This window comes from Theropithecus gelada, chromosome 13 (assembly GCF_003255815.1).
Source record: "Theropithecus gelada isolate Dixy chromosome 13, Tgel_1.0, whole genome shotgun sequence".
Classification (NCBI taxonomy): Eukaryota; Metazoa; Chordata; class Mammalia; order Primates; family Cercopithecidae; genus Theropithecus; species Theropithecus gelada.
In genome coordinates, this window is record NC_037681.1 from 29,716,096 (window position 1) to 29,743,862 (window position 27,767).

At 45.0% G+C, this 27,767-nt stretch overlaps 1 protein-coding gene and 1 pseudogene across 2 annotated transcripts in view; one reads left to right on the forward strand and one right to left on the reverse strand.

The window, feature by feature from the left end:
* ASAP2 (ArfGAP with SH3 domain, ankyrin repeat and PH domain 2) overlaps nucleotides 1-27,767 on the forward strand; it is a 201,839-nt gene that overhangs the window by 61,049 nt on the left and 113,023 nt on the right. For both annotated transcript variants that reach the window (XM_025354932.1, XM_025354933.1), the window contains exon 2: nucleotides 11,112-11,184. In XM_025354932.1, coding sequence (XP_025210717.1) covers nucleotides 11,112-11,184 — 73 coding nt within the window. The remainder of the gene's footprint in view (nucleotides 1-11,111; nucleotides 11,185-27,767) is intronic.
* LOC112605264 lies at nucleotides 3,061-3,405 on the reverse strand (annotated as a pseudogene).

Genomic DNA, 27,767 nt, shown 5'->3' on the forward strand with positions numbered 1-27,767 from the left:
AACAGATCAAGACTTTGTCTCAAAAAAAAAAAAAAGATTATGAAGCCTGGTTTTGGCCAGCACTCCAAGCGCGCCGCTCAGGCCTGTCCCGTCGTAACGCCCTCAGAGGCTGCTGCTGCCCTGACTGCGACCCTCAGCTTGCCTCAGTTTGTAGTTTGCCAACAAGGTACATCCCTAAATGTAAACAATTTAGTTTTGCCTATTTTTGAAGTTTTTATACTGCTTGTATTCTTTTGCTCAACATTTTTGTCACATTCACTTACGTTCTGGGGTGAGTTTGTTCTCTTCTGTTGCTGTGTAGCATTCTGTTGTATGAATGTCCGTCATCAGTTTATTCATTTTACCGTTGACGTTTTGGTTTATCCGTTAGGGGCTGTTTTGAGGAGTGTTAGGACAGCCTGTCCATGTCTTCTGTTGCAGATGTGTATTTACTCGGAGTAATTTTAATTTTTTAAGATGATACGAAAACGCTCCCTTCTCATTTGTCCTTAGGCACACACTTGCCTCAGCTGTGACTTAGCTCAGATGTCTGTTTGATCTTAATTCTTGGTGACACCTGCTATTCTTCAGTCCTGGCTTTATTCCCAGAAGGAGGGAGGTTCATTATTGCTCTGGCTTTAAAAGGAGCCCACAGGTCACAGTGCAAGTCTATGCTTCCCAAAAGGCTTCTGGAAATATTTGACACTGTCATTAATGCTCTGTGTTACTTTCTGAAGAGTTGAATGTATGGTGAGACAAAGCTGCCATCTGAATGTCTGTCCGACTCTTCTTGGCAAAGCCACCCTTGGGGCACAGACCGGGGTGTGTTTTGTTTTGTGTTTTGTCTACTGTATTTCAGAAATGTCCCTTCTTCTCAGCCTGGCCTTTCGTCCATGGAACAAGGGGAGAGAAGATGGGACAGGAGAGTGGAGCGTGCTGGGGCTGCCTGAGTGCTGCAGGCCTCTGCTCTCCCCAGGGCGGCATCTTTGAGTTTCAAGAAGGAAGCCAGCCCCTTCCCACCCTGCTGGTTCGCATTGAGAACTCAGGGTGCTGGGGACAAACCGGTGCTGTGCTGCCTGCAGTGTGGGCTCCCGGTCAGGGTTGGGAGGAGCGGGGTGCAGGGGCTGCTGGTGCTGTGGGAGAGGCATTTTATATGGATCATTGAGGCCAGGGGTCAGCAAACCTTTTCTGTAAGGGGCCAGATACAGTAAATATTTTAGGTTTGGCAGACCTCAAGGCTGCTATGTAGGTACTTACCTAAGACAGGTGATGGATATCTACGAATTTTTTTATTAATGAAATTCAAAGTATAAAAATAATAATGGAGTACAATTTTTTTGGTAATGCAAGTCTCCTAGGGGGAAGAGAGGAATTATTTTGAGGGGTATAATATTTATCTTAATTAATTGGGGTTCAGTTGGTCTTTCCTGTGACCCTGTTATTGCGTTCATTGGGAATGTTCATCTGGAAACAGCCTTCGCTCACGGTTGGATAAAAGCTGGCCCGCAGGCCCCGTGTGCCCACCCTGAGCCAGGTCATCTCCTCAGATAGTGGGCTTGGCCCACACCATCCAGCCTGTGGTGACACAGGGTGGAGGCCCCATAGGGTTCTGTGGGGACCAAGAAGAGGTAGAGGAGTCCCCACATGGAGGAGGGTGGCCACGGGGTGATGTTGACGCGGAGCCCACAGAGGAACCATGGCCAGGGCCTCCGTGTAACCCCAGAGGTGCTGGCACCGCCGTCAGGCGGTACAGTGGGGCCGACCAATGAAGGAAGAGAAGCATGGGGTTGGGGACATTCAGAGGCCACTGTGCTGCGTGAGTGGCTGTAGCTCTTGCAGAAGGTAGCAAGGCCTGAGGAACTGAATTTGAAATTTTAGTGAATCTTGACTGAAACATTCCTCTGTGGCTACCCTGTTGGATAGCACAGGTGTGGAAAATGAGTGAACAGCTTTGTGGTGGTCTCTCCTATGGTGGACTTTCCTTACTCGCACTGCGCGCCATCCTTACTGTCTCCACACACTGTCCCCGTCCCCTGTCCTGGCTCCGGCTCAGCTGAGCAACAGAGATTGGAAGAGGCCCCTCGGTAACTAGAGAGGAACCTATAGAAGAGTTTGGGAACGCCAAACAGATGCTTTAAAGTGGTTGAAAACAGTGGTTTTCCTTGGAAATATTTGGGACACATCCCCACCTCTTGTTTTTGTGATAAATTCACTCTGTAAAACTTGTTTGACAAACTGGAGGTCATCTTCCGCCTGGCCCCTGAGGATTAATGAGGTCTGGCCAGCCGGCAGCTGCAGTGCAGGCCCTGCTCCGGTCTCGCGGTCCGTTCGGTTCTTGCCTTTGTTCGTGGTTTTTACACGTAAGTTCCCATGAAAGTTGCTTTTTTCCCCACTCCAAGCTAGAGTGGAGTTTTCGTTTGGGGAGCATGGTAGTTGAGTGCCTGGGTCTGGTTAGAATTCTCAGCCTGGTGGGTAGACACCTTTACTTCCTGGAGACTCAAGCTTTGTTATTTTTTGTTACTCTAAGATTTCAGTATTTTTTTTTAAGTTTTAATTATTGTGGGTGCATAGTAGGTGTATATTTTTATGGGGTACATGAGATATTTTGATACAGGCATGCAGTGTGTAATAATCGCATTAGGGTAAACGGGGCCTCCATCACCTCAAAGCATTTAGCCTTCTTTTGTGTTACATCTCAATTATACTCTTTTATTTTTAAATGTACGATAAATTATTGTTGACTTCTGTCACCCTGTTTCTATCAAATACTAGATCTTATTCATTCTATCCACCTATATTTTTGTACCCATTTACCATCCCCACTCCCACCCCAACTACCCTTCCCAGCCTCCGGTAACTGTCCTACTCTCAGTCTCCATAAGTTCATTTGTTTTCGGGTTTTTTTTTATGGCTGTTTTCAGTTTATTGCATGAAGGAGTTACACTAGTCCAAGTTAAAAGCGGACCCCAAATGGTTACATCATACGAGCTGTGAGTTTTTTAGACTGGTGACAAGGAACAGAAAGGAAATTCTACTCATTGCAAGGAAATCCTTACTTAAGCTACAGTGAGCTGCAAGTGTTTAAACCCCATGAACCTTCAGCTGATCGTCCTCAGCCAGTCCAGGCTCTACGAGGAATTGGCATAATATGTGTTCTTGCGCTGGTCACCCTGTAGCTGAATTACTTCTCCATATTCTGGATGCTCAATTACAGTATCATTGCAGGCAAACTTCTTCTTAAACGCCTTCACAGGTTTCTTTTTGTTGTAATCATCAGCGATCCCTTGGACAGTAGTAAGGGTCTTCCTGCCATTTCTCTGTTGAATTCTTATGTGGATATAATCCTCAGTGCCAGCAGGAAGCAGGTCGTCACCCTTACTTGCATCAGCAAAGGAGCTGAAAGTGGAAGTTCTGGATAGTGGACATACGACACGATTCCCTTTCCTCAATGGAAACGGTCTGCGGAAGGTGGCGGACAGGGGGTACGGAACATAGGGAAGCAAGGGGGCTCAAGGGGGAGGCTGCTGAGTCCTTGGCAGTGGCTCAGTGACTGGGGCTGTTTTAGTTTTTTTTTTTTTTTAGCTCCCACAAATAAGTGAAAACATGGAGTGTTTGTCTTTCTGTACATGGCTTATTTCCCTTAACAAAATAACCTCTATTTCCATCCACGTCATTGCAGATGACAGGATGTCATTCTTTTTTATGGCTGAATAGTACTCCATTGTGTATATGTGCCACATTTTCTTTATTCATTAATGTGTTAATGGACACTTAGATTGTTTCCAAATCGTGGCCATTGTGAATAGTGCTACAATAAACATGGGAGAGCAGGTATCTCCTTAGTATACTGATTTCCTTTCTTTTGGGTATGTACACAGCAGTGGGATTGTTGGATCATATCATAGCTCTATTTTTAGTTTTTTGAGGAACCTCCATACTGTTCTCCATAGTGATTGTACTAATTTACATTCCCACCAATAGTGTACTGGTGTTCCCTTTTCTCCACATCCCCACAAGCATTTGTTATTGCCTGCCTTTTGCATGTAAACCGTTTTAACTGGGGTGAGATGATATCATTGTAGTTTTGATTTGCATTTCTTGGATGATCAGTGATGTTGAACACCTTTTTGTATGCCTGTTTGCCATTTGTATGTCTTCTTTGGAGATATGTCTATTTAGATCTTTTGCCCATTTTAAAATTGGATCATTAGATTTTTTTCCTGTAGAGTTCTTTGAGCTTCTTACATGTTTTGGTTATTCCTTGTCAGATGGATAGTTTGCAAATATTTTCTCCCACTCTGTGGGTTGTCTTATCACTTTGTTGATTGTTTCCTTTGCTGTGTAGAAGCTTTTTAACTTGATACGATCCCATTTATCTATTTTTGCTTTGGTTGCCTGTGCTTGTGGGGCATTACTCAAGGAGTCTTTGCCCAGACCAGTGTCCTGCAGTTTCTCCATTTCTTATAGGAGTTTGATAGTTTGAGTTCATAGATTTAAGTATTTAATCCATTTTGATTTGATTTTTGTATATGGTGAAAGATAGAGGTCTAGTTTTATTCTTCTGAACATGGATATCCAGTTTTCCCAGCACAATTTATTGAAAAAATTGTCCTTTCCCCAGTGTACGTTTTTGGCACGTTTGTCAAAAATGAGTTCACTGCAAATGTAAGGATTTATTTCTGGGTTCTCTATTCCATTAGTCTATGTGTCTTGTTTCTATGCCAGTACTATACTGTTTTGGCTACTATAGCTCTATAATATAATTTGAAGTCAGGTAATGCGATTCCTCCAGTTCTGTTTTCTTTGCTTAGGATAGCTTTGGCTATTTTGGGTCTTTTGTGGTTCTGTATAAATCTTAGGATTATTTTTTCTATTTCTGTGAAGAACAGCATTGGTATTTTGATGGAGATTGCATTGAATCTGTAAATCGCTCTGGGTAATATGGACATTTTAACAATATTGATTCTTCCAATTCACAAATATGGAATATCTTTTCATTTTTTTGGTGTCCTCTTCAATTTCTTATATCATCGTTTTATAGTTTTCACTGTAGAGATCCTTTACTTCTTTGGTTAATTCCTAGGTATTTAATTTTATTTGTAGCTATAGTAAATGGGATTGTTTTCTTGATTGCTTTTTCAGATTGTTCGCTGTTGATATATAGAAATGCTACTAATTTTTGTATGTTGATTTTGTATCCTGCAACTTTACTGAATTTATTTATCAGTGTAACCACCCAACAGGTTCACCTTGCCCGCTGCTGCCTAGACAGAGCTGATTTACCAAGACAGGGGAATTGCAGTAGAGAAAGAGTAATTCATACAGAGCCAGCTATGCAGGAGACTGGAATTTTGTTATTATTCAAATCAGTCTCCTGGAGAATTTGGGGATCAGAGTTTTTAAGGATAATTTGATGCGTCAGGGCCAGTGAGTTGGGAGTGCTGATTGGTTGGGTCAGAGATGAACTCATAGGGAGTCAAAACTGTCCTTTTGTGCCGAGTGGTTCCTGGGTGGAGGCCACAGGACCAGATGAGCCAGTTTATCGATCTGGGTGGTATCAGCTGATCCATCGAATATAGGGTCTGCAAAATATCTCCAGCGCTGATCTTACGTTTTACAATAGTGATGTTATCCCCATGAGCTCAGAATCTTGCAGCCTCCAGCTGCATGACTCCTAAACCATAATTTTTAAACTTATGGCTAATTTATTAGTCCTGCAAAGGCTGTTCAGTCCCCAGGCAGGAAGAGGGATTTATTTTGGGAAAGGGCTATTGTTGTCTTTGTTTCAAAGCTAAACTATAAACTAAATTCCTCCCAAAGCTAGTTCAGCCTAGGCCCAGGAATGAACAAGGACAGCTTGGAGGTTAGAAATAGGGTGGAGTCAGTGACGTCAGACCTCTTTCACTGTAATTATGTCAGTTAAAATTTTTGCAAAGGTAGTTTCATCAGTTCTGATGGTTTTTTGATGGCGTCTTTAGGTTTTTCCAAATGTAAGATCACATCATCTGCAAACAAGGCTAGTTCAACTTCTTCCTTTCCAATTTGGAGGCCCTTTATTTCTTTCTCTTGTCTAATTGCTCTAGCAAGGACTTCTAGTGCCGTTTTTATATATAGTTGGCATAAGACGGTTTCTGGCACTCAATCTTTTTTTTTTTTTTTGAGAGAGAGGCTCATGTTGTCGCCCAAGCTGGAGTACAGTGGTGTGATCTCTGCTCACTGCAACATCCGTCCCTGAGGTTCAAGCGAGTCACCTGCCTCAGCCTCCTGAATAGCTGGGATTATGGGCGCACAGCACCATGCCCAGCTAATTTTTGTATTTTTAGTAGAGACAGAGTTTTACCATGTTATCCAGGCTGGTCTGTGGAACTTCTGACCTCAAGTGATCCGGCCACCTCGGCCTGCCAAAGTGCTGGGATTATAGGCACGAGCCACTGCGTCTGGCCTAACACTCAGTCTTAAACAGTCATTCTAGCTTCTCGTCCTGACCAAGTTTAATTTTAATTGTCTATAAATATGCACCATAATGAAGGGTGTGTTTCTGAATAGGGAGGTAATTGCTTTTCCTGCTTGCAATTTTAATTAAAAATTACCTCTTCCACCTACCTCACCTGTTTAACAGATTGTAGAAAAGCAAGTTTATGCACTCGTCCCTGAGTTCAGGAAGCACTACTTCCTCTTCAGTAACAAAGGTACAAGATTCCATATGGTGACCTATTTTTTCAAGAGTTTTATGCAGTAAATGATCAGGGAGGGGTGTGTCCCATGACATAATATGAGAGGAAATTTGTCAGAGTTCAACTGTGTTATTAAGGTATGTTGCCTGTGATCAACCTTTTACATTGAAGTTTACCACTGCTTCCAGTCCCATGTTTTGTTTTTTCGTTTCTTTTTTTTTAAAGAGACAGGGTCTGTCTGTCACCCAGGCTAGAGGGCAGTGGCGCAATCATGGTTCACTGCAGCCTCCAGCTTCTGGATTTAAGTGATCCTCCTTCCTCAGCCTGGGATTACAGGTATGTGTTCCCATGCCCAGCCAACTTTTGTTTTTATTTTTTGTAGAGGCAGGGTGTCACTATGTTGGCCAGGCTCGTCTCAAGCTCCTGGCCTCAAACATTCTTCCCTCCTTGGCCTCTCAAAGTGCTGGTATTATAGTAGGTGTGAGCTACCGCATCCAGCTTAGTCCTTGTGTTTTTAGCACAATTGACCCAAACTCCTGTAGACACAAGGTCACTCTATCATCAGTGGGAGTATCAGAGGCAGGAGGGCTGGAATCTGGTTGAGAGAGGCAGCACAGATCTCCCTGGCTGGCTTTTCCAGAATGACTACTGCCCAGCTTTAGTCCCGAATGGCTTTTGAACCATGGGTTCCAGCCATTTCCCTCTTCTTTGCGTAGCCTCTCCCTGAATGCACTTCCTGCCTGCCCTGATCCATTACCCTCCCTGTGGCCTGAGTAACCTTCAAACACAGCTCTGCCCTATCCCCTTTGGATAGCACTGTTGCCTGGCACTTGAGCCCCTGCCTTTTGGGCTCATTGTTCTTTCCTGAGCTGCTTCTTGAGTCCTGTTCTGTGGCAAGCTCTCTGGTAGGCACTAGGGATACAATGAACAAATATCAGTGACTGACCTTAGAGGAAAGCATTAAAAAAACTAAAAAGAGGTGGTACGATTAATTTTGTTGATATTTTCTGTAACCTAAGATGTCTACAATATTGTTTTAACATGGCACTTAGCCACATTTCAAGTGCTCTGTAGACATGTGCTGGTAGCTGCTGTAGTGGACGGCGCAGGTCTAGAGGCAGAGCTGGACAAGTTCAAAAAGCAGTTCTGTGCATGTAGTAAGTCCTGGGCTCCTGTTTTCATTGTTAATTTGTGTTTCTCTAGGGGTTTATCTTTTGCAAGATTGTGAATTCCAAGAAGGCACAGGCATTGCCTTGTCCTGTTTTCCTCACCATTGTGTCAGTAATACCTTGCATGTAGAAGGTGATCACGCCATTTTATCTGATGAAATGCTAAGCACAGGGCATTATGGGAAAAGCTAAGATGAGAACCTGCCACCCTGTTGTGGAGGTGGGGAGGCATCAGAGTCCTTCTCAGGAGGAGGAGACCCCTCTGAACCAATGAGTCGGGTCAAGGATGATATTCTCAGGAGAGAGGAGTGTGTGCACGTGCTGGGAAGACAGCAGGTGGAGGGGGAGCCACAGGTAGCTCGTTATGATGGAAGCTTGGGGTACATGTGAAAGTGGGGGAGAATGTCAGGCGCTGACGCTGGAGAAGCAGGGAGAGCTCAGATGATCAGGTCTTTAAAGCTTGCTAAAGTTATTATTCTGAGAACACCAGGAAGCCTTGTGTAGTGCCTGGGCTGGGACCTGCCCCTCAAGCCTTCCTGTGTTGTCTTTTTTTTTTTTTTTTTTTTTTGAGACATAGTCTCACTGTGTTGCCCAGGCTGGAGTGCAGTGGCACCATCTTGGCTCACTGCAACCGCCATCTCCCAGCTTCAAGCAGTTCTTTTGCCTCAGCCTCCTGAGTAGCTGGGATTACAGGCACCCACCACCACACCCGGCTAATTTTTGTATTTTTAGTAGAGACAAGGTTTCACCATGTTGGCTAGGCTGGTCTCGAACTCCTGACCTCAAGCGATCCGCCCGCCTCGACCTCTCAAAGTGTTGGAATTACAGGCGTGAGCCGCTGCGTGTGGCCTCTTTCTTCTTTATTCATGAGGTGTTTTCTCCCTTTACACTTCCTGGCCCATGGAAGATGCTTAGAATGGTGGCTGACTTCTAATGCTTCCAGAGAACCTGACAGGCTGGCATTGGTGTCTTCCACTGTCTGTGGGGAGGCTTAGAAAGAGGAGCGGCTTTTATTAATATTATGAGTGTGGATCAGATCCTGCTGTAGCCAATGGCAAAGCCTGGGCAGGCCCAGATTCTGTGAGAGTGCTAGGCTGCATGGTCCCAAATCAAGTGTGCTTTTCAAGAATGGCCTCTCACCTGGGATGGGGAACTTTGAGCTCTGAGGAGCACAGTGAGCTGGCACCTCTGTGTGTGAGAGCTGTGCTCTCTGACCTGTGGTCTAAGCTTCGGGACCTGGTGTTTCTGGCACAGCCCTGAGCACAACCTCAGTCTGCCCACTGGTGCTGGCTGAGCCTGGCCTGGGCCCTGCAAGTCTGTGGCTGGCAGATTGGGGAGGAAAAGTGATGAGACTGCATGAGAAAGAGAATTTAATTGTGATTTTCCTGAGTTATTTACCGTTTCCAAATCCCCTTTTATATCTTGAAGGAAGGTAGGAATGGATCAGAGATGACCTCTTGGGAAAATACGAGTTAACTCCATGTACAAAATCTCAACTCATCTTGTATCAGTGACTCTCTGCTCTTTAGTATGGCAGAAAGGAATGCCTTTTTTATTTAAATAAACATTTTTAGTTTTAGGTTTACAGCAAAAATGGATGGAAAATACAGAAACTTTCCAAATACCCCTGCCCCTTGACATGCATAGCCTTCTCCATTATTAACATCCTGCACTACAAGTGGTACGCTGGTGACCCTCAGTGAACTGACAGGGACACATCACTGTCACCTATATCTTTACTTCACGTTAGGGCTCACTCTTGTACATTCCAAGGGCTTGGACAAATGTGTAATGACATGATTATAACTTCTCTTTGTATTGCAGCCACTCCGTCAAATGTCTGGTGCCTTGTGATCATTTTTCCATTTAAAATTGTCAGCACTAATCATGTCTGTTTTTAGCATCCAATAAAATTATCATCGTGGCATTAGAACTAGGGCTTACGATTCTGCTATTGAAAACTGGTTCAAAAGGTGATTTCAGGAAGGCTGGAAGTCCAGAATCCATTGCTCTGAGGAGCTGTGCTGTGTTTTCAGATGATAGGTCATTGCAGGTTTTTATGATCTAAACTCACTATGGGGTAATAATGGACACTCAATAGCAGTGGTTATTATGTGCCAGTAGCTGTAGGGCAGGGTGCTTCCTTTAGTTTTTATAGGATAGCCTGTGATTGACATCACTATCCCAGTTCACAAACGTTCTCTCCCTCCAGTCACAAGTCACCCTTTGCTTTTCTATGTTGTTTAAGTGGGTTAAAAGGACTTTTTACCCAGCATGTTGGGAGACTGAGGCAGGTAGATCACCTGAGGTCAGGAGTTTGAGACCAGCCTGTCTAACTTGGTGAACCCCGTCTCTATTAAAAATGCAAAAATTAGCTGGGCGTGGTGGCGTACCCCTGTAATCCCAGCTACTTGGGAGGCTGAGGCAGGAGAATTGCTTGAACCCAGGAGGCAGAGGCTGCCGTAAGCCGAGATCGCGCCACTGCACTCTGGCCTGGGCGACAGAGCAAGACCCCGTCTCACCAAAAAAAAAAAAAGAAAGAAAAAAGAAAAGAGGACTTCTTACCTTTGTATCTGTTGTGAAAGTCAAGGTGTAATTAAATTTCCAGGTGTGATTAGTCGTTGAACAAATACTGTTTGAGTGTCTCCTATGTGCTGGACATTGTGAGTGCCATAGACAACTGCCGTGTAGTAGCTGCTCTATAAATACTTGCTGAATATTATATATGTGAGTGCCTCTATCTAATTATTCAACCCTGCAAAGTGGGCATTGTTCCTGCTGGTTTCTGGAGAAGAAATCTGAGGCTTGGGAAGCAATAGGACCCGTCTTCTAACATAGCTTACAAGCTAATGATATTTGGATTTTTTAAAATCCAGAGTGGGGTTTTCTACACCTTGTTAGGGCTCTGTAGGGGGAAGGGGCGCAGGCACGGTGGGAGTCCCTGGCGGGCAGGCACATCCCGGAGCCTTGCTGGTAACCAGGGAGAACTGAGAGTTCGGCTGGGGTAACTCACTTCACTGCAGAGCGCGCCCAGCAGGTGCTGTGGGCAGGAGACAGCTCGCATGCTGTAGGAGGAGGAGTTGGTTTTCAGTAATTGCAACAAACTTCTGCTTAGTGTCATTTGGAAACCAGTCTTTCACACCACACTGAGGGCTTGTCTCCCAGAAACAGGTGCAGACGGACCTGGCAGAGGCAAGCAGGGCCTTCAGAGTGGCACTCAGCGTGGTGCTTGCTGCTAGTGTGGTCTCAGCACAAACACGGTTTAATGACTGTATTCTCTACGTTTCAGGCTTTGGACGTGGACCGGATGGTTCTTTACAAAATGAAGAAATCCGTGAAAGCAATCAACAGCTCTGGACTGGGTGAGTATGCACCCTTCCCTAGGGGTTTCTGTGTGGAAAACATGGCATGTGAAGTCCTGGTACCATAATATTGATGACCATTAACAAATGAGCAGCCAGACTCCTTTTTCAGGGCGTGCAGATCACAAGTACGTTTTGTTTTGCCAGTCGTCTGATTCAGGTGTGGGATGTCATCCCCCGTGCTGTCTGTCCCACGTTGCGCTTCCTGTTTTCTGGAGCATGGTCCTGTGTGTACCCACTTTGTCAGCCTGGCTGATGGGGACCTGGATTCATTCCTGCCTCTGTCATTTGGTTTTTGCTGTTAATTGTGTCACAGTACCCTTTCCGTTTCTCTCTCATCTAGTCTTGCCTTTTCTAGTGTAGGAAGAAAATGAATAAATAGACAAACATAAAGTAATATTTCATCTAGATTTACACATATATATATATTTTAAACCCATGCAACTTTTGGCTTAAAGATGACAGGTAGGTCACCTGTGGCATATCTTCCCTTGTACAAATCCTACGAGTGATAGAAAATATTTTTTAAAAGCCATTAAGTGACTATATAGTTTCATTCAGCAACAAGAAGGTGGCAGCCTTGGGGGACTAGAAACTGTGAGGCGTCCCTGAGAGACTGAAACGGGGCTGATGGGTTGCTCAGGGGAGCTTGCCCCCTGCTCAGGTACAGATAGAGTTTGGGTGACAGGGTGGGAGGAGGAGGGACCTGGGGTCTGCTCCCGTGGAAGTACTCAGGTCCCTTCATCTATACTGTGTCCCCTCACCCTCATGGTGTCTTTCTTTAGTGAAAGGGGTGATTGGAGCAGGAGGACAGGAAGTGCCTTAGATGGTCGTGGTGTCAGGAGGGAAGGGAACAACCTGGAAGTACACATTCCGCCTGCCCACCCCTTCCCCCACAGTTACAATAGGGCGGGCACAAGCTCTAGTTGCTGCTCTTGACTCTCCCCCCATGAGAGCTGTGCCAGCCACAATCGGGAAGAATCTAGCAGGAAATCCCAAGTGCAGGATGATGTTACAGTCGAGCATTGCCAAGTGTATTTAGGAACGAATTTAACAGAAGATGCACGGGAATCCTACATCAACAACTACAAAACGCTGCTGACCAAAAAGAAAGAAGACCTGCATGAGAAATATGTGATGCACATGGGTTAGAAGAGTCACCACTGTTAGTGTCAGGCCTCCCCAAACTGATCTGAAGATTCACCCCAACCCCAGTCACAATTAGAGCAGGGGAAATTGACAGGCCTTTTCTAAAACTGATACAGAAAGTGGCCATCTGCCTCTAGCTTTTTTGCCTGGGTTAAGTGTGGGGCAGGGAGCAATAATGATAGTTTTGATTTTTTTGAACACTTACTATGTATCTTGTGCTTTCTGTACATTGTGCTAATCTTGTCAACAACTGATTCTCCTTATACAAATGAGGAACCTGCAGATCAGAGAGTTCAGGGTGTTCCCCAAGTGTCTGTGCAGCTGGAGCTCAGACCCTGATGGTCTTACTGCTGTGTCAGGGTTGTGTGCAGTGAGTGGCCCTCTCAGTTTCAAAGCCACCATGCCTTCAGTGTGTTTGTCACACGAGTGACATCTTGAAGACTTCAGTGAGTCGCTAAGAAATGGTACGCCCAGTTTCGTTGACAAGCACCAGATTTTGAAAAGTATCTAGGAAGATTTTTTTTTTTTTTTTTTTGTACTGCGTTCACTTGGACTTTTTGAGTTTATAACTTGAGGGATATTTGATATTCTGGTCAGACTCAAAAATGATTTTATAGTCATATGTTGAAAAGGCTGCCCTTATCAGAAATAAAAATGAAATAATCTGCTTCTTGTGCAAACACTGGCTGTGTAGCTGCTGCTAGTCTGGAGGAGGGACTTGTGTGACTCCCAAGGCTGGCCCAGCGGCTAGCGGTGCAGCTTATAAACAGACCTGCATTTGAAGGGAGAAGGCGCTAGTGCCCCAGTGTCAGGAAGCTGGCCTGCAGGAGTTTAACAGCACCTCTGTGTCATTTGCCTTGCTGACCCATATTACTGAGCGTGTACCACAAACCTCATTCCTATTTCTGCCCACCCCTCAGCGTTGTTTCCTAAAATGCAGCCCCACTGGTGTTACTTCTCTGCCTAAAACTCTACAGCGTTTTTTCATCACCCTCTTTGAAGTTGGTGGAAGTCAGTTCCAGAGCATGGGAGAGAGAAGGAAGGCCTCTTGTGGGCTTTAGGATTTTAAAGCAATTGGGATAAAGATGGTTCTCTTACTACAGAACCATGCAAAGATTTTAATGTGCTAGTAATGTGGATTGTGAGTGGTTATCGGCCTTAATCCTTTCCCAATTCATTTGTCTATGAAACTGTCCTGCCTCCCCTGATGACCCCACTGTGAGCCTCAGGTGAGTAAATGCTGCAGAACACCAGATGAGTTCCAAGCTCCTGTGCATTGTCTGGACTCAGGCCACCTGTCCCGACCCTCCCCAGCTGGACTCCTCTGTGCCCTTCTTTGAAATAACTTGCAGTTTTCCCCAGCGAGCCACATTTTGTGCCTTCCTCCCTCTGCTCATGCTTTGCTGTTTGCTTAAAATAGCATTTGCCACTTTATGAAAGAACACTGACATCCAAGGAAGTTGAGTTTGTTCAAAGTCACAAAGCTCTGCAGTGACAGGGCTTGGATTTTAACGTAGCTCCTTGGGCTCATGTCCTTTCCGAGGCCCTGCACATAACAGCCTGGTGTGTGACCTTGGAGGGGGTCTCCTATTTTTGTCATCCTTTAGCCATCTATTATGTCATGCCAAGTTTGAGTTATTCTAAGGTCATGAGTCTGAGTCCTGAAAAGTCCTAAGTCCTAAAACCAGAGTCTGATCCTGAAATCTTTATTTCAGAACAAGCGTTGTCTACTGCGAAGAAGTCACCTGAGGAAACAAGATACTTTCTCCTGTCATGTTGCTGACATTGTTCACAGTGTCTTTGGAACTCTTTAGAACTGCTTTTAGTAGCACGTTCTTTTGCATATATTTAGCAGAGAAGTCTAAGGATAGATTAAATTTTTTTAGAACTAGATGTCAGAAATAAGTCAGGCATATTCAAGAACGGACTGAGTGCCGGCGACCACAGTTGGCTTAGGTGCCCTGTAACTACACAGACATGGGCTCTGAAGGCAGCTGGTTCCAAAGGAGAAGTCCCTGTAGTGTTTTGATCATGAGAATAAAGACCCAAGGCAATTCCTGTGTAGGAAGAGCACTCATTTTACGTATGATAGAAAGAACAGTGAGAATAAATTAGCACTTATGCTTCATACTGCCATATTCCCTTTCTTGTCTCATGTTTCTTAACTTCTTTGGGACCAGGATTTCCTCCACCTGCTTTCCTAATTTGTCACAGATTGGCCCCGTTTGACCCATCTCTGCCCCAGTGTCCCTCACTGCAGGCCGCTGGCCTGTCACTGCTTCCTGAGTGTGTGCCAGCTGTACTTCTGTGTCTTCGCACAGCTCCACCCGGTCTGCAAACGGGCTCCCCCATCCCAGTCACCTGGAGGGGACCTGCCCTTGCCTCCCCACCCATCTTCATCAAGACTTAGCCATCTTTGACTTCAGCATAACCCTCTTTGACTGTCTTGTAATAGATTCTTTTTGTGTGTGTGTGTGTTTTTTTGAGATGGCGCTTCTCTCTGTTGCCCAGGCTGGGGTGCAGTGGCGCGACCTCGGCTCACTGTAGCCTCTACCTCCTGGGTTCAAGTGATTCTCCTGCCTCAGCCTCCCGAGTAGCTGGGATTACAGGCATCTGCCACCACACCTGGCTAATTTTTGTAATTTTAATGGAGTTGGGGTTTCACCATGCTGGCTAGGCTGATCTCAAACTTCTGACCTCAAGTGATCTACCAGGCTCAGCCTCCCTGTAATAGTTATTGAGTTATTCTAAGGTCATGAGTCTAAGTCCTGAAAAGTCCTAAGTCCTAAAACCCGAGGTGTCTGTGCAGCTGGAGCTCAGACCCTGATGGTCTTACTGCTGTGTCAGGGTTGTGTGCAATGAGTGGCCCTCTCTGTTTCAAAGCCACCATGCCTTTAGTGTGTCTGTCACACAGGTGACATCTTGAAGACTTCAGTGAGTCGCTAAGAAATGGCATGCTGTTGTAACAAATTACCATAAAATGAGTTGGCTTAAAATGGCACAAAGTTACCTTTCAGTTCTGCCATGGGAAACCCAACAGGGGTCTCACTGGGCTAAAGTGAAGGTGTCAACAGGGCTCCTTCCTTGAGGCTCTAGGGGAAATCAGTTTCCTTTTCCTGCTCCTGCAGGCCACCTGCATTCCTTAGCTCACAGCTCCCTTCCATCTTCAAAGCTGGTCATGGCCAGTGATGTCTTTCTCACACTGCATTGCTCTGACACTTAGTTGGCTTGGGCTGCTATAACAAAATACCATAGACTGGTGGGTTAAACAACAGAAATTTATTTTCTCACAGGCCTGGGGGCTGGGAAGTCCACGATCAGGGTGCCAGTGTGGTTGGGTTCTGGTGAGGGCTCTCTTCTCCTTCCTGGTTTGCAGACAGACGCCTTCTCCCTGTACCCTCACATGGTAGCGAGAGAAAGCAAGCTGTCCACTTTCTCCTCTTGTAAGGACCCTAATGCCATCAGGAGGGCCTCACCCACTTGACCTCATCTAAACCTAATTATTATGCTTCCCAATGGCCCCATCTCCAAACACCATTACCTTGGGGGTTAGGGCTTTAATATATGAATTTGGGGGAAGGGACGCAATTTAGTCCCATAGCAAACAGTGACTCTTCTGCCTCCCTCTTCTACATGTAAGGACCCTTGTGATGACATTGGCCTCACCCAGATAATCCAGATAATCTCCCCATCTCATGTTCAGCTGATTAGCAACTTTATTCCATCTACAATTTCAATTCCTCTTTGCCAAGTAGCATAACATACTCACAAGTTCTAGGGATTAGGAGGTGGGCATCTGGTGGTGGAGGAGATGTTATTCTCTCTACCACACCTCTCCTGAATTCTTAGGATTTGGAGGTTGAATCAGTTTCCACTGTTTCGTTCAGCTACAAATTAAAGGGTACCTAACATGCAGGCACTGTTAACACTTTAAGTATTGCTCCCGATTGTTCTCTAGTAGTTTTGTATCTGTTGATCTTTGCTCGGTTAATTAGAAGCCCTTGAGGTGAAAGACCAATTCTGGGAGACGGTGTCGGTGTCATTTAGGATAAAGAAGACATAGATATTAGAATCCAAGAACCCTTGATTAAAAGCTAGCAATGCCACTGAAAAAGCCTGTGACATTAGGACGATTATTTTACCTTTCTGAGCCTCAATTTGCTCATGTGTAAAATGGGAATTTAATGGGTCATAGGATTGCTGGTGAAGATTAAGTGAGATAACATGAAAAATTACCACGCATGGTTCTGGACATACACGTGGTAAGTGTGACAGCTGCGATATACCTCCTGTGTGTGTTTCTTGCAGTGGCTGCCATGGTCGTGGGCAGATAATAGGGGCCCAGTAAATACTTAGTGTTTATACATTATCAGGTTCCTGAGGTATGTTCTTACACTGCTTTCTTAGTGTAGGAGAGGTGAACTTACAATTTTAGATATAAGCGGTGTGTGTTATGACAGGCCCTGTATTCTCTTCTTTGAGGATTTATATGGATTTATGTAGAAGGAAATTTAAGATGCCTTAAAATGGAGGTTGGAAAACTGTGGCCAGACACCTGTGTTTTCACAGCCTGAAAGCTAAGAATAGTATCTTACCATCGTTACCTACACAATAACCTCAGTATTGCCTCAACAGCCCGCAGCGTGATAGTGTCTGGAGGTGGGGCCTTTGGGAAGTTATTAGCTTTAGATGAGGGCATGAGAGCGGGGCCCTCATGATGGGGTTAGCGCCCTGCTTAAATATTTACTCTCTGACTTTCTAGGAAGAAGTTTCTGAATCCCTGCATTAGAGCAGTAGTTATAAACTTGAGAGAGGATCAGAATCCCCCTGGGGTCTTGTTAAAACAGAGATTGAGTTTCTGGTTCAGCAGGTCAGGGATGGAGCCTGAGTATTTGCTAATTGAAAAAGCTCCCAGGTGACAGCGCTGGGCTTTGAGAATCCTACCTTAGAACCCCCCATCCCCACTTTAAACACTGGACTGGGCCAAAAGGGTATCCGCATGTCCCACATGTAGCAAAACAGTAGTCTTCTTCCACAATAGCCAGTGTGTTATGTTTGCTCCCTGTCTTCACAATGATGGCAACCCAGCCAGCTGTATTTCTGGAGAGTCTTAGCTCAGGTTTGCAAAAGCAGTTGTCATAATGATTTATGAGAAACTCTTTGCCACTCAGTGATTGATTGCTATCTGACCTCTTAAAAAAAAGTTCGTATTTATTTTAAAACTCTTGTCTAAAATTTCCCAAGCTCTGGCTCAGCCCAAAGGTGTTCCCTCCACACCCCAGGAAGTTGAAGCTAACATTTTTCAGCTGTTTGACATATCAGTGGGTGGAAAAATTCATCTCTATCAAGAAGGAAGCAACAAAAGATTTTCATTTTCACTTCTCTAGAATTACTCTGTCATAAGGACTTGTTAGAACATTCTTATTGAGAGTGATATTCCTACCCTCAATCAGAATATCCTAGAAGATTATCCCATTCTTGAAAGTACAAAGAAAGAAATGCTGATTTTCCCTCAAAGCCTTACCATCTCCCACCTACAAAAGAAAATGAGAATACAACAACTTTGTGTGTGTGTTCCTGCCTGTTGTTGGCAGTGTTAGAATATGATATGAAAGTACACTTCAAATGCATACGGAAGACTATTTCTACTGTAGATATTATCAATTAGAACAAGGCAGTTCAGAACAAAGATAATAGTTGAGGAAATGAAGTTTCACTGTGCAATAAGAAGATACTGGCTGGGCACGGTGACTCATGCCTGTAGTCCTAGCACTTTGGGAAACTGAGTCAGATGGTTCGCTTGAGCTCAGGAGTTCAAGACCAGCCTAGGCAACATGGTGAAACCCTGTCTCTACAAAAAAATACAAAAATTAGCTGGGCATGGTGGTGTATGCCTGTAATCCCAGCTATTTGGGAGGCTGAGGCAGGAAGATTACATGAACCTGGGAGGTTGAGGCTGCAGTGAGCTGAAATTGCACCACTGCACTTCATCCTGGGTGACAGAGTGAGACCCTGTCTCCAAAACAGAAAAAAGGAAAAGGTTATTTTTTTGAAAAAGAAAAAAATATTAAAAAAAATATGTATACTGTATCTGATTTCTGCCTGTTACATGAGAAAATAACAAGATCAGAATAATCCTTACTGTTTGGCCAGCTCACAGTAACTAGTACTGTGCTCCATTGTTGCGGCACTGAAAACATGCACGCAGAGTTTTTGGAAAGCAGTTTGGTGGTGCACATCAAGAAAAATAAAAACCTTTTTGTGGAAGGAGATCCATGCACAAAGATGTTCCCTGTCTTGTTGCACTGCTTATCAAAGTGAGAAATTGAATGCCTCCTATATAAAGCTGAATTAGGATTTAGCTGCTTGCTGGAATTATGTTTATATAGCAACAGGAAGAGAAATGCTTATGATGAAATCTTCAGCAATAAAATTCAGGATACAAAATTTACGTACACTGTGTTTAAAAAGAAATAGATGATAAATGATGATAACGAATATTGATACTCACCAACATGAAGGTAGAAGCATAGTGGTAATAAATACTCATGAGGTATTTGTTAGAATATTTCTATTATAAAGCTAAACAAAAACTTTATGTGAATTCCATGCACGTGGGGAGCACCCTACGTGCCACCTGACTGAGCCGTCGTAGTCCTTCTGAAAAATTCCAGGTGGTTTTGGTTGATTACAAGATCAGTGTGAGCCAGTACGTGGCACATGTCCCAAAGGCGAGCCACACGTGACCTCAGTGAAGTCTTTGGTGCTTATAAAGAAGGTTGTTGTTTCATTATTTAGTTGTAAGAGCAGCATATAAAGAAGAACCTGAAAATCTTAGAGATGGAGAAATCTCCTTGTAGGATGGATATCTGAAGGACGTGGGGCTCTTAGTTTCGGAAGGGGTGAGAGAGGGCGTACATGAAGGGCTTTCTCTGGGCTGAGGAAGGTAGACGTATTTGTTCCTCTCTAGAGGAGGCTTTCACAAGAGCAAGCCTTGACTCAGATATGAAGGGGAGGATAACTGGGTCAGGCAGCCTGAGTGGCGAGCTGGTGGTTGGAAGGTTCCTGCAGCGGGTGGACGGCCCCTGTCTCTGGGGAAGTTGTAGAGGGAGGTGAGGACGTAGGCTTGAAGGCCCTGGAGATGTCTTCCAGTTGTGAGGCTCTGGAGTCCAGCCGTCTCCCCGCTGCTGGCTAACAACAATGATTGGAATTTAGATGATGACTTGTGGAATCCTGTCCAAAGTGACCACTGCATTAGTCATGGAAGGAAGGTACCTCTGAAGGAACGCAGAGGTCTGTGACTTAACTGACGTCCAAGTGTTGGCATGAATCATACTTCAGTTCAGAGGTATCTGCTATTTAATTTGGCCGGTGTTTATAGTCAGCCAGTCTGTGGGCCAAGCCGGTGGCCACACGCATCTGTGAGACATGGGGCTGTGGTTTCATCGTGGTTCTTTAATCTTTTGGTTATCATAGACATCTGTAAAAATAAGAAGGCTGTTTTGGATGATCCCTCCAGGAAAAGGTACCTTTACATAATTTTGCATACACTGTTTGGGATTCACATACCCGCATAAACCTGTCCACAAACCCAACACACCAAGCGAAAAAGCTCAGACCTTGAGCTTAAATCTTCTACCACATCAACACGATGACTTCATCTGTTTCCTCATCTGTAAAATCCCGCAGAGTTGTAAGGATGAAAGATTAGTTTTACACATATGTCATCTCCAGAGTGTTCATGGTAGCTACTGTCTGAGGCCTTAGAGACCTTGCACTTTCCAAGGGCTGCTTGTCCCTGAGGGTGAGACCCCGGGATCTCATGGAACCACAGGAGTGAGCTTCCTTCCTAGAGGCTGTGCCCTCCATGGAGTTGGGTGGGGGCAGCGGTGTGTTCTTAAGTCATCACTGTGGTGAGCACGTAAGTCATGGGGTATGATATGGCAAAAATTAAGGGCTGAAATCTGCTTACCCTGGCTAAATGCACATTCTGTAATGTAGCGAATCAGATTGCTTTGCCAACATGAACTCTTCCTCCATTAAAGGGTGTGAATACAATTGGGAGTAAAATTTCTAACAGCTTGTACTCCCCATTCAACAAATGTTGAATTCACCTCTTGGCTTTGAACCCAAACACCTTGGGGTAGCCTGTCTCCGGGCTAAAGGAAAGCCCTGCCAGTTTTTCAGTGAGACCCGCTCCCCACCACCTCCAACCCCCTTCAAGCACCCCTAGGATGGAAGCAGCTCTCTGGTTAAGGAGAGTGAGTCAAGCAGCTGGTAGCTCAGTTTTAGTCTCACGTCATACTACATTTTCAATGAGCAAATTCCTTTAAACGTAGTCTGCTCCAAGAAGCCTTTTCTGTTACCAGCCCCCAGAAAATGTACTCCTTTCCCGTAGAGTGCTGTGTTTCCACCTCGTGTAATTTACATAACAGTGGATTGTTTTCGCATGTTTATCTTTGTCTTGCTAAGTTGTGTGTTGGCAGGTACCAAGGTTTATTATCTTTCTTGAATGCAGATCTCTTAGAAGCCTTTTGGCTGCTCTCCATTACCTGGGATGAAGTTCCTCATTTCTGGCCCCTGTGTGACACTCCAGCCCTTCTCTGTGCTCTGGCCACACCAAGCACCTTGAATTCCCCAGAGCTCATTCTGTTTCTTGCCTTTGTGTCACTGCACTGAACTGATTGGCTGAGTCTTTCTCCCTTATTGGATGCTTGCTTCTTGAGGGCAGGAGCTCTGCTTGATGAATCTTTGTGTTCATTAGTGCTTGCTGCATAATAGAGTTTCAGCGTGATTGGATTTTATTTTTTAGTAACCAGAAATATTCTTGACCCATAATGGAAGCACACAGTGAATGAGTAAAAGTAAATGTTGGTATATTCTGTACTCTAAAGCCTAAAGGGACAGAAAGCATCAACATAAAAAAAAAAATATGCAGGCCGGGCGCGGTGGCTCACGCCTGTAATCCCAGCACTTTGGGAGGCGGAGGCGGGCAGATCACAAGGTCAGGAGATCGAGACCATCCTGGTTAACACGGTGAAACCCCGTCTCTACTACAAATACAAAAAATTAGCCGGGCATGGTGGCGGGTGCCTGTAGTCCCAGCTACTTGGGAGGCTGAGGCAGGAGAATGGCGTGAACCTGGGAGGCAGAGCTTGTAGTGAGCTGAGATCCCACCACTGCACTCCATCCAGCCTGGGCGACAGAGCAAGACTCCGTCTCAAAAAATATAAATGCAGTGGCCCAGTCGCCACTCTTCACCCCTCTTACCTGCTTTCCAAGTGTATTCCTACAAGCAGTAGAAGCTTCACAGGGAGGTAACTGAGGTGACATTTAGTTATTCACGCAGACTTTGAGCCGTCATTGGAAGGATGGGGTCATTAATATAAGGCAGGATGAAAGAGGATGGGGTGATCATGGACAACAGGTTTTGTGTTTGAATAGCCCACACCTTGGCCTTATTAGTGAACTCCATTGCTAGCTGCCTGTGCTGAACACAACCAGACTAGATGCATCCTGGGGTACTATCCACAAAGACTGGCGGTTTCTCAAGGAATCACATTCCAAGGGACTTCCTAGGAAAGATGATGGAAATGGGTTTTGAAAGTGGAAGAAGCCTGGGGTGTTGGAGAAGGCAGAGGAGGTGGCAGGAAGAAGCCCGTGAGAGGCATCCTTTCCAGTTGCTCAGCCTGCGTGGGAGCTCGCAGGGGTTATGAACAGGGAGGACATTCTTGTTCAACCCCTTCTGATTGTGGCTACTTCTGTCTCGTCAAAGATGATACAGGTATATCAGTTCCAAAGGCTGTCTCCCTCATGTTACCTTGTCCAGGGAAAGCTTTGGGAGAGAAAGACAGATTCTAACGTTATTTATTTATTTATTTATTTGTTTATTTATTTTCTTTTGAGATGGAGTCTCGCTCTGTCACCCGGGCTGGAGTGCACAGTGGCACGATCTCGGCTCACTGCAATCTCTGCCTCCTGGGTTGAAGTGATTCTCGTGCCTCGGCCTCCTGAGGAGCTGGGATTACAGACACCTGCCCCCACTCCTGGCTAATTTTAGTATTTTTAGTAAAGATTGGGTTTTGCCCTGTTGGCCAGGCTGGTCTCAAACTCCTGACCTCAAGAGATATGCCCACCTTGGCCTCCCAAAGTGCTGGGATTATAGGCGTGAGCCGCTGCACCCGGCCTAATGTTCTTAATAGGCACAGTCACAGAGCACTGAAACAATCTGGCAGTTAGAGCTGATGCTTCAGATTTCTTTTTAAGTTTTTATTTATTCTTTACATTGTTATTATAAAGATAAGATAAGCTTAGTTTAGAAAATTTAGAAAGTTCAGAAAAGCACTAAACCAACCAAGTCTTGACCCTTGACCCTGGTGGACTCTCAGTATCTTTATAACCAGCAGAGGCTCAGGTGAGCGCTGAGTCTGAGGCCCACCCCTGACTTGGAACGAGGCTCTGCCTCTTAGAAGTTGCATGACCCTGGGCGGGTTCACACTCGACAGTCTGTCCACTCAGAGGAGAATAAAATAACATCTAGAAAGCACTTGGCCTGGGGCCTAGCATATAACGCCTTGCATATAACAGGTTATTGACTGCTAGCAAGTGCTCAGTTTTTCCCACCACTGTTAGCATTTTGATGTATTATCTTTTCAACCTCTCTTTACGTTTTACTTTTTTGCAAAATTGAGACTAAATAGCTAATTTTGTGTCCTGCCTTTTTTTAAACTTGGCGTTCTGCTCCTACCATATTCCTGTATCATGATTTTAAAAGCCAACATAATATTCCATTTTGTAGAAATACTGTTAATTTAACCATTTTCATATTGTTGGAACTTAGCACATTTTAAATTTTCACTCTTTATAAATGTTCTGTACACACATCTCTGATCACCTTGATTATTTCCTTAGGATAGATTTCTGGAAGTGGGATTATCCGGAATGATACACATTAGCAAATTGGAAATGAAAATATGTTTTCAGCCATTTAGTTGGGATGATTCTAGAAATAAAGTTCTGAAAATGGCCCTCTCTCGCGGGATGTCCACCAGGTAGAGACCCTGTTAAGAAACAGGGATGATCTTTGATTTGAAGAAATTGCATTCCCATGAGATCACGCGCCACAAGTGAGGTTGGAAACAGGTGGCATGCACAGCCGACAGCCGGAGGAAATGGTCTCCCCTATGCAGAGTTGTGCATAACATCACAACATTCATGTCGTGATACACATTTGAGGATTAATCGTCGTGTCATCCATCTAAGGAGTGTCTCCACCAAGCTGCTGCCGTAGAGAACATATGTCTCTCCTTAAACGCTCCCTTCACCAAGCTGCGTGGAAGGTTGGAATGTGGGGTGTCAGCAGGTGATTTTTCCTCCGCCTGACTCCCAAGTAGCCTGCGGTCTGGCCTGGAGCAGGGGTTTGGAGGGTCTTTGTTGGGTCAGCATGGAGGCGGGGACTGGGAAGCCATGAGGCTGGTGCACCCTTGACTGGAAGGTTGTACATTGTCACTATCTTCAGCTCTTAGGCTAGATAAGAGCTAAGAGCTGAAGATAGTGACAATGTCATGAGCAAATGAAGAAACGATTTTTGCTGTGGGAGGAAGAGCATTGGACTCAGAGTCAGGAAACCCGAATTCTTGTTCCAGCTCTGCTGCAAACTCACTGTGACCTTGAGCAAGTCATCACCCTCTCTGAGCTTTGGTTTCCATGTTTAGACTAGGTCACCTTTCAGGATCCATGGAATGAAAGGACTCAGCAGTGAGTATAGGAGCCCTGAGGAGGTGGGGACAATGAGACCTGTGTTACCTGTGGCGATTTTGAGAGTTGAGAGCTGGATGCAGACAGGGGCTTTAAAACAGGGAAAGTAGGCCGGGTGCGGTGGCTCGTGCCTGTAATCCCAGCACTTTGGGAGGCTGAGGCGGGCAGATCACGAGGTCAGGAGTTCCAGACCAGCCTGGCCAATATAGTGAAACCCTGTCTCTACTAAAAATACAAAAATTAGCTGGGCACGGTGGTGCATGACTGTAGTGTCAGCTACTTGGGAGGCTGAGGCAGGAGAATCACTTGAACCTGGGAGGTGGAGGTTACATTGAGCCGAGATTATACCACTACACTCCAGCCTGGGCAACAGAGCGAGATTCTGTCTCAAAAACAAAGCAAAGCAAAAAACCAGAGAAAGTATTAACAGTGGGAACACATAGGACGCCCTGGTGTTCCCCTGGGGCTAATGCCTGTTTCTGTGATCTGCTGCTTCTCTACTCGATAAGTCTTACCTGTCCTTGGAGCCCGATTTCAATATCTCCTTGCCATCTGAGTACTCAGCACCTAGCCCATTGCCTGATGCGTTGTCAGTGATCAGTGCATGGATTGACATATCTTTCCCCAGGCATTCATCCCAGCCATGAGCATATGTGTCCTTGTATCTCACCCCAGCATACTGTCACATCCCTGTTGCAGGGCTGGAAATAGTGAGTTAACGTTATGTTTGAGATGAAAGAGGAGGTGGTTGAAGGTGAGTTGGCCGTGGGACGCCCATCCTCTGGCAGTGCTGTGTTGGTGGCTTCCTCACTGTGCCGTGGGCCACACTGACCTGTCGAGAGCCGTATCTGCGTGTGCGGCCCATAGATGGGGCTCGAAGGAGCCATTCTTTGTCATTTTTGTATCCAGCAATTTTTGCTTAAACCATTTGCACTGGGCCTTCTCCTTGACACCAATTTTTTAAATAACAGAATCCAGTAAACTAAAAAAGCACACAACAAAACCTAGTCATTGCCTCTAAACTCCATTTGTACACATGCATGCTGGCTTCATGATTGATTTCTCTGCAAGAGTCTCTCAGTTCATCCTTTTGCAGGGATTGGTGGGTTTCGTGCAGTGAGGTGGGGGAGATAAAGGGGTGATGGCTTAGAATTGAGAAGAAACGAAGTCTTGTCCTAGCGTCGTCTCTGTGACTCAGATTCTTATTTTCCAAAGTCCCTCCCAGGTCAGTGATTATTGGATCTGGATCATTAATGAGAATTAGAGTTTAAGATACATTTGAACAAGGGGGAGGTGAGAGTGTGAGCTCTTTTTAGAAGAACAGCTTTCACAATTCTGTAAATAAAAGCTGATAGACCCAGTTTGAGATCTTTCCAGAAACTTTATTCCCAAGCTGTTTATTTTAGGTTCCTGTTTTAAGATTGTTTTTGGCAAAAGGAAAACAAATGCACTCAATGATTTTCTGTTCTATAGTAGGAAAATCTTCATCTTGGGGTGATCCGGAGCAGTGGGTCAGTCAGTGCCATGTTATTCATGGAGGGATGGCTGTTGTCATGGTGGGCACCATGCTAGGTGTTAGAGGAAGACACAGGGCTTATGGGCTTCAGCAGGAAGCTTCAAGTTCATTTGCGGGTTGAAAAATACGTCTAAAAATCCCCAACTAGACCAGCACAAAAAGATTCCCACTGACCTAAACTGGTACAGTGTGAGCATCAGAAGATAGTGCTGATTGTAGTGGATGAAAGCACTGTAAACGTAAATCCGTGAGATGATGATGGTGATGACAAGCCAAAGAACTAATTGATCACATTGGGGTTGCTGGGGATCAATGCATCATTTAGAAGATGTATAGGGACAAGATTTTGTTTTGTTTTGTTTGAGGTGGAGTCTTGCTCTGTTGCCCAGGCTAGAGTGCGCTGGTGTTATCTCCGCTCACTGCAACCTTCACCTTCTAGGTTCAAGTGATTCTCCTGCCTCAGCCTCCCGAGTATCTGGGATTACAGGCATGTGTCACCATGCCTGGCTAATTTTTGTATTTTTAGTAGAGACAGGGTTTCACCATGTTGGCCAGGCTGGTCTGAAACTCCTGACCTTAGGTGATCCACCTGTCTCAGCCCCCCAAAGTGCTGGGATTACAGGTGTGAGCCACCATGTCCGGCCAATAATTTTTTTAAAAACAAAAAAACTTAACCTACACCAGGTAGTCAGTTGAGGAGCCCAGAAGGAGGGATGATAAGGAGTACTTTCGTATTTCTTGGTGCTGGAACGTGAAGCCTACTACCAGTGAGAAGGCCGGCTCCTCTCTCCTGCCCAGGGCTGGAGGCAGCCTGTGTGGTCCACAAAGTGCATTGACCCTCCTACCAACTCTGTGGTCTGGAGCAGGTGACATGACTCTCTGAACTGTACTTGATTCAGAAAAAAATAGGGATGGTGATAGCCAACTCTTAGTGCTGTCAGGTTAAACTGAACAAAAGACTTACAAGCGACCTGGTAGGCATTAACCATATGCGAAGTCCCTTCCCTTTGGGTGTTCACTTAGAGCAGCACTGAGGGTCCAGTCCTCCTCGTGGTTTGAAGGACACCATGAGGCTGGGTAGAGTCTTCAGCTTCTCTCCTGCCGGGTGCTTTGTATTCATTGCCCAGCACCGTGAAGGAGGACACCACGGCCCGGCTCCCTTCTGTTGGTGTCTCTTGAAAGACCCATGGCTCAGAAAGCAGCGAGCGAGGGAGTAAGCAGGAGCGTGGAGGTTGCATTTCTGTTTCTGTCATCCAGTGGACAGACAGTATGTAGTGACAGATGCCTGCCTGTGGCCACCAGCTCCCTTCCTGAACCCACTGAAACTGCCCATGTCTTGACCACTAATTTTGAGATAGTTTAAAAATAGTATGTGGTTTGAAAGGACCTTGCCTTCACTGTTAACCACGCTCTAGAATTATAAATAGAGTAAAACAGAAGGAATTATTGATCTATCTGTGAAATTGGATTTTAAAAACCTAAAAATTAGATACTTTTGTTTGACAAGGTAAACTTTTTAACGATGAAACAAACATCGCGTAGTAGAGTAGGAGAGTGGACTTTGGAATCAGAAGATTTGGGTTTGAATCCCAGCTCTGCCGCTTTCTGGCTGTGTTTCCTCAGATGAATTATTTGATCTCTTTGAGCCCTAATTTCCTAATAGTGTTATGAGAAACAATACATGTCTTATGAAGTTTAGAAAAAATATATGTAAAGTTTGTGCTTTGAATAAGTGACACCTGTTGCTGCTGTTAACTTTTGTTAGTGTTATTGGTTATGTGCCGAGTGTGGTAAACCAAGTCTCTTTACCTGATTCTTTCATTCTTCCTCTGACCTTGAGAGCATCTCCCAGCAGGTCTTTATGCTTTATGTAGCTGATGCCGCAGGCCCAGCATCACTGTGACTTACCAAGGTCATACAGATGTTTGCTGGCGGACATAGGACTGGAACCTAGATCTTCCGAGGGCTCCTGAGGAGCTGTGTTTGCCGATGTGTGCGTGTACATGTGTATGTTTCTGTCTGAATTTGTTGAATCTGGTCTCAGAAATTCATTTAATTTATCTAGAACTCTCAGGCTCTTTTCTGGAATGTTAAAAAAAGGGAAAGGACTCAGTGAAATGAGTTTTCTCTTGTGTCTGCTGGATCCCCATTAGAGCCCTGT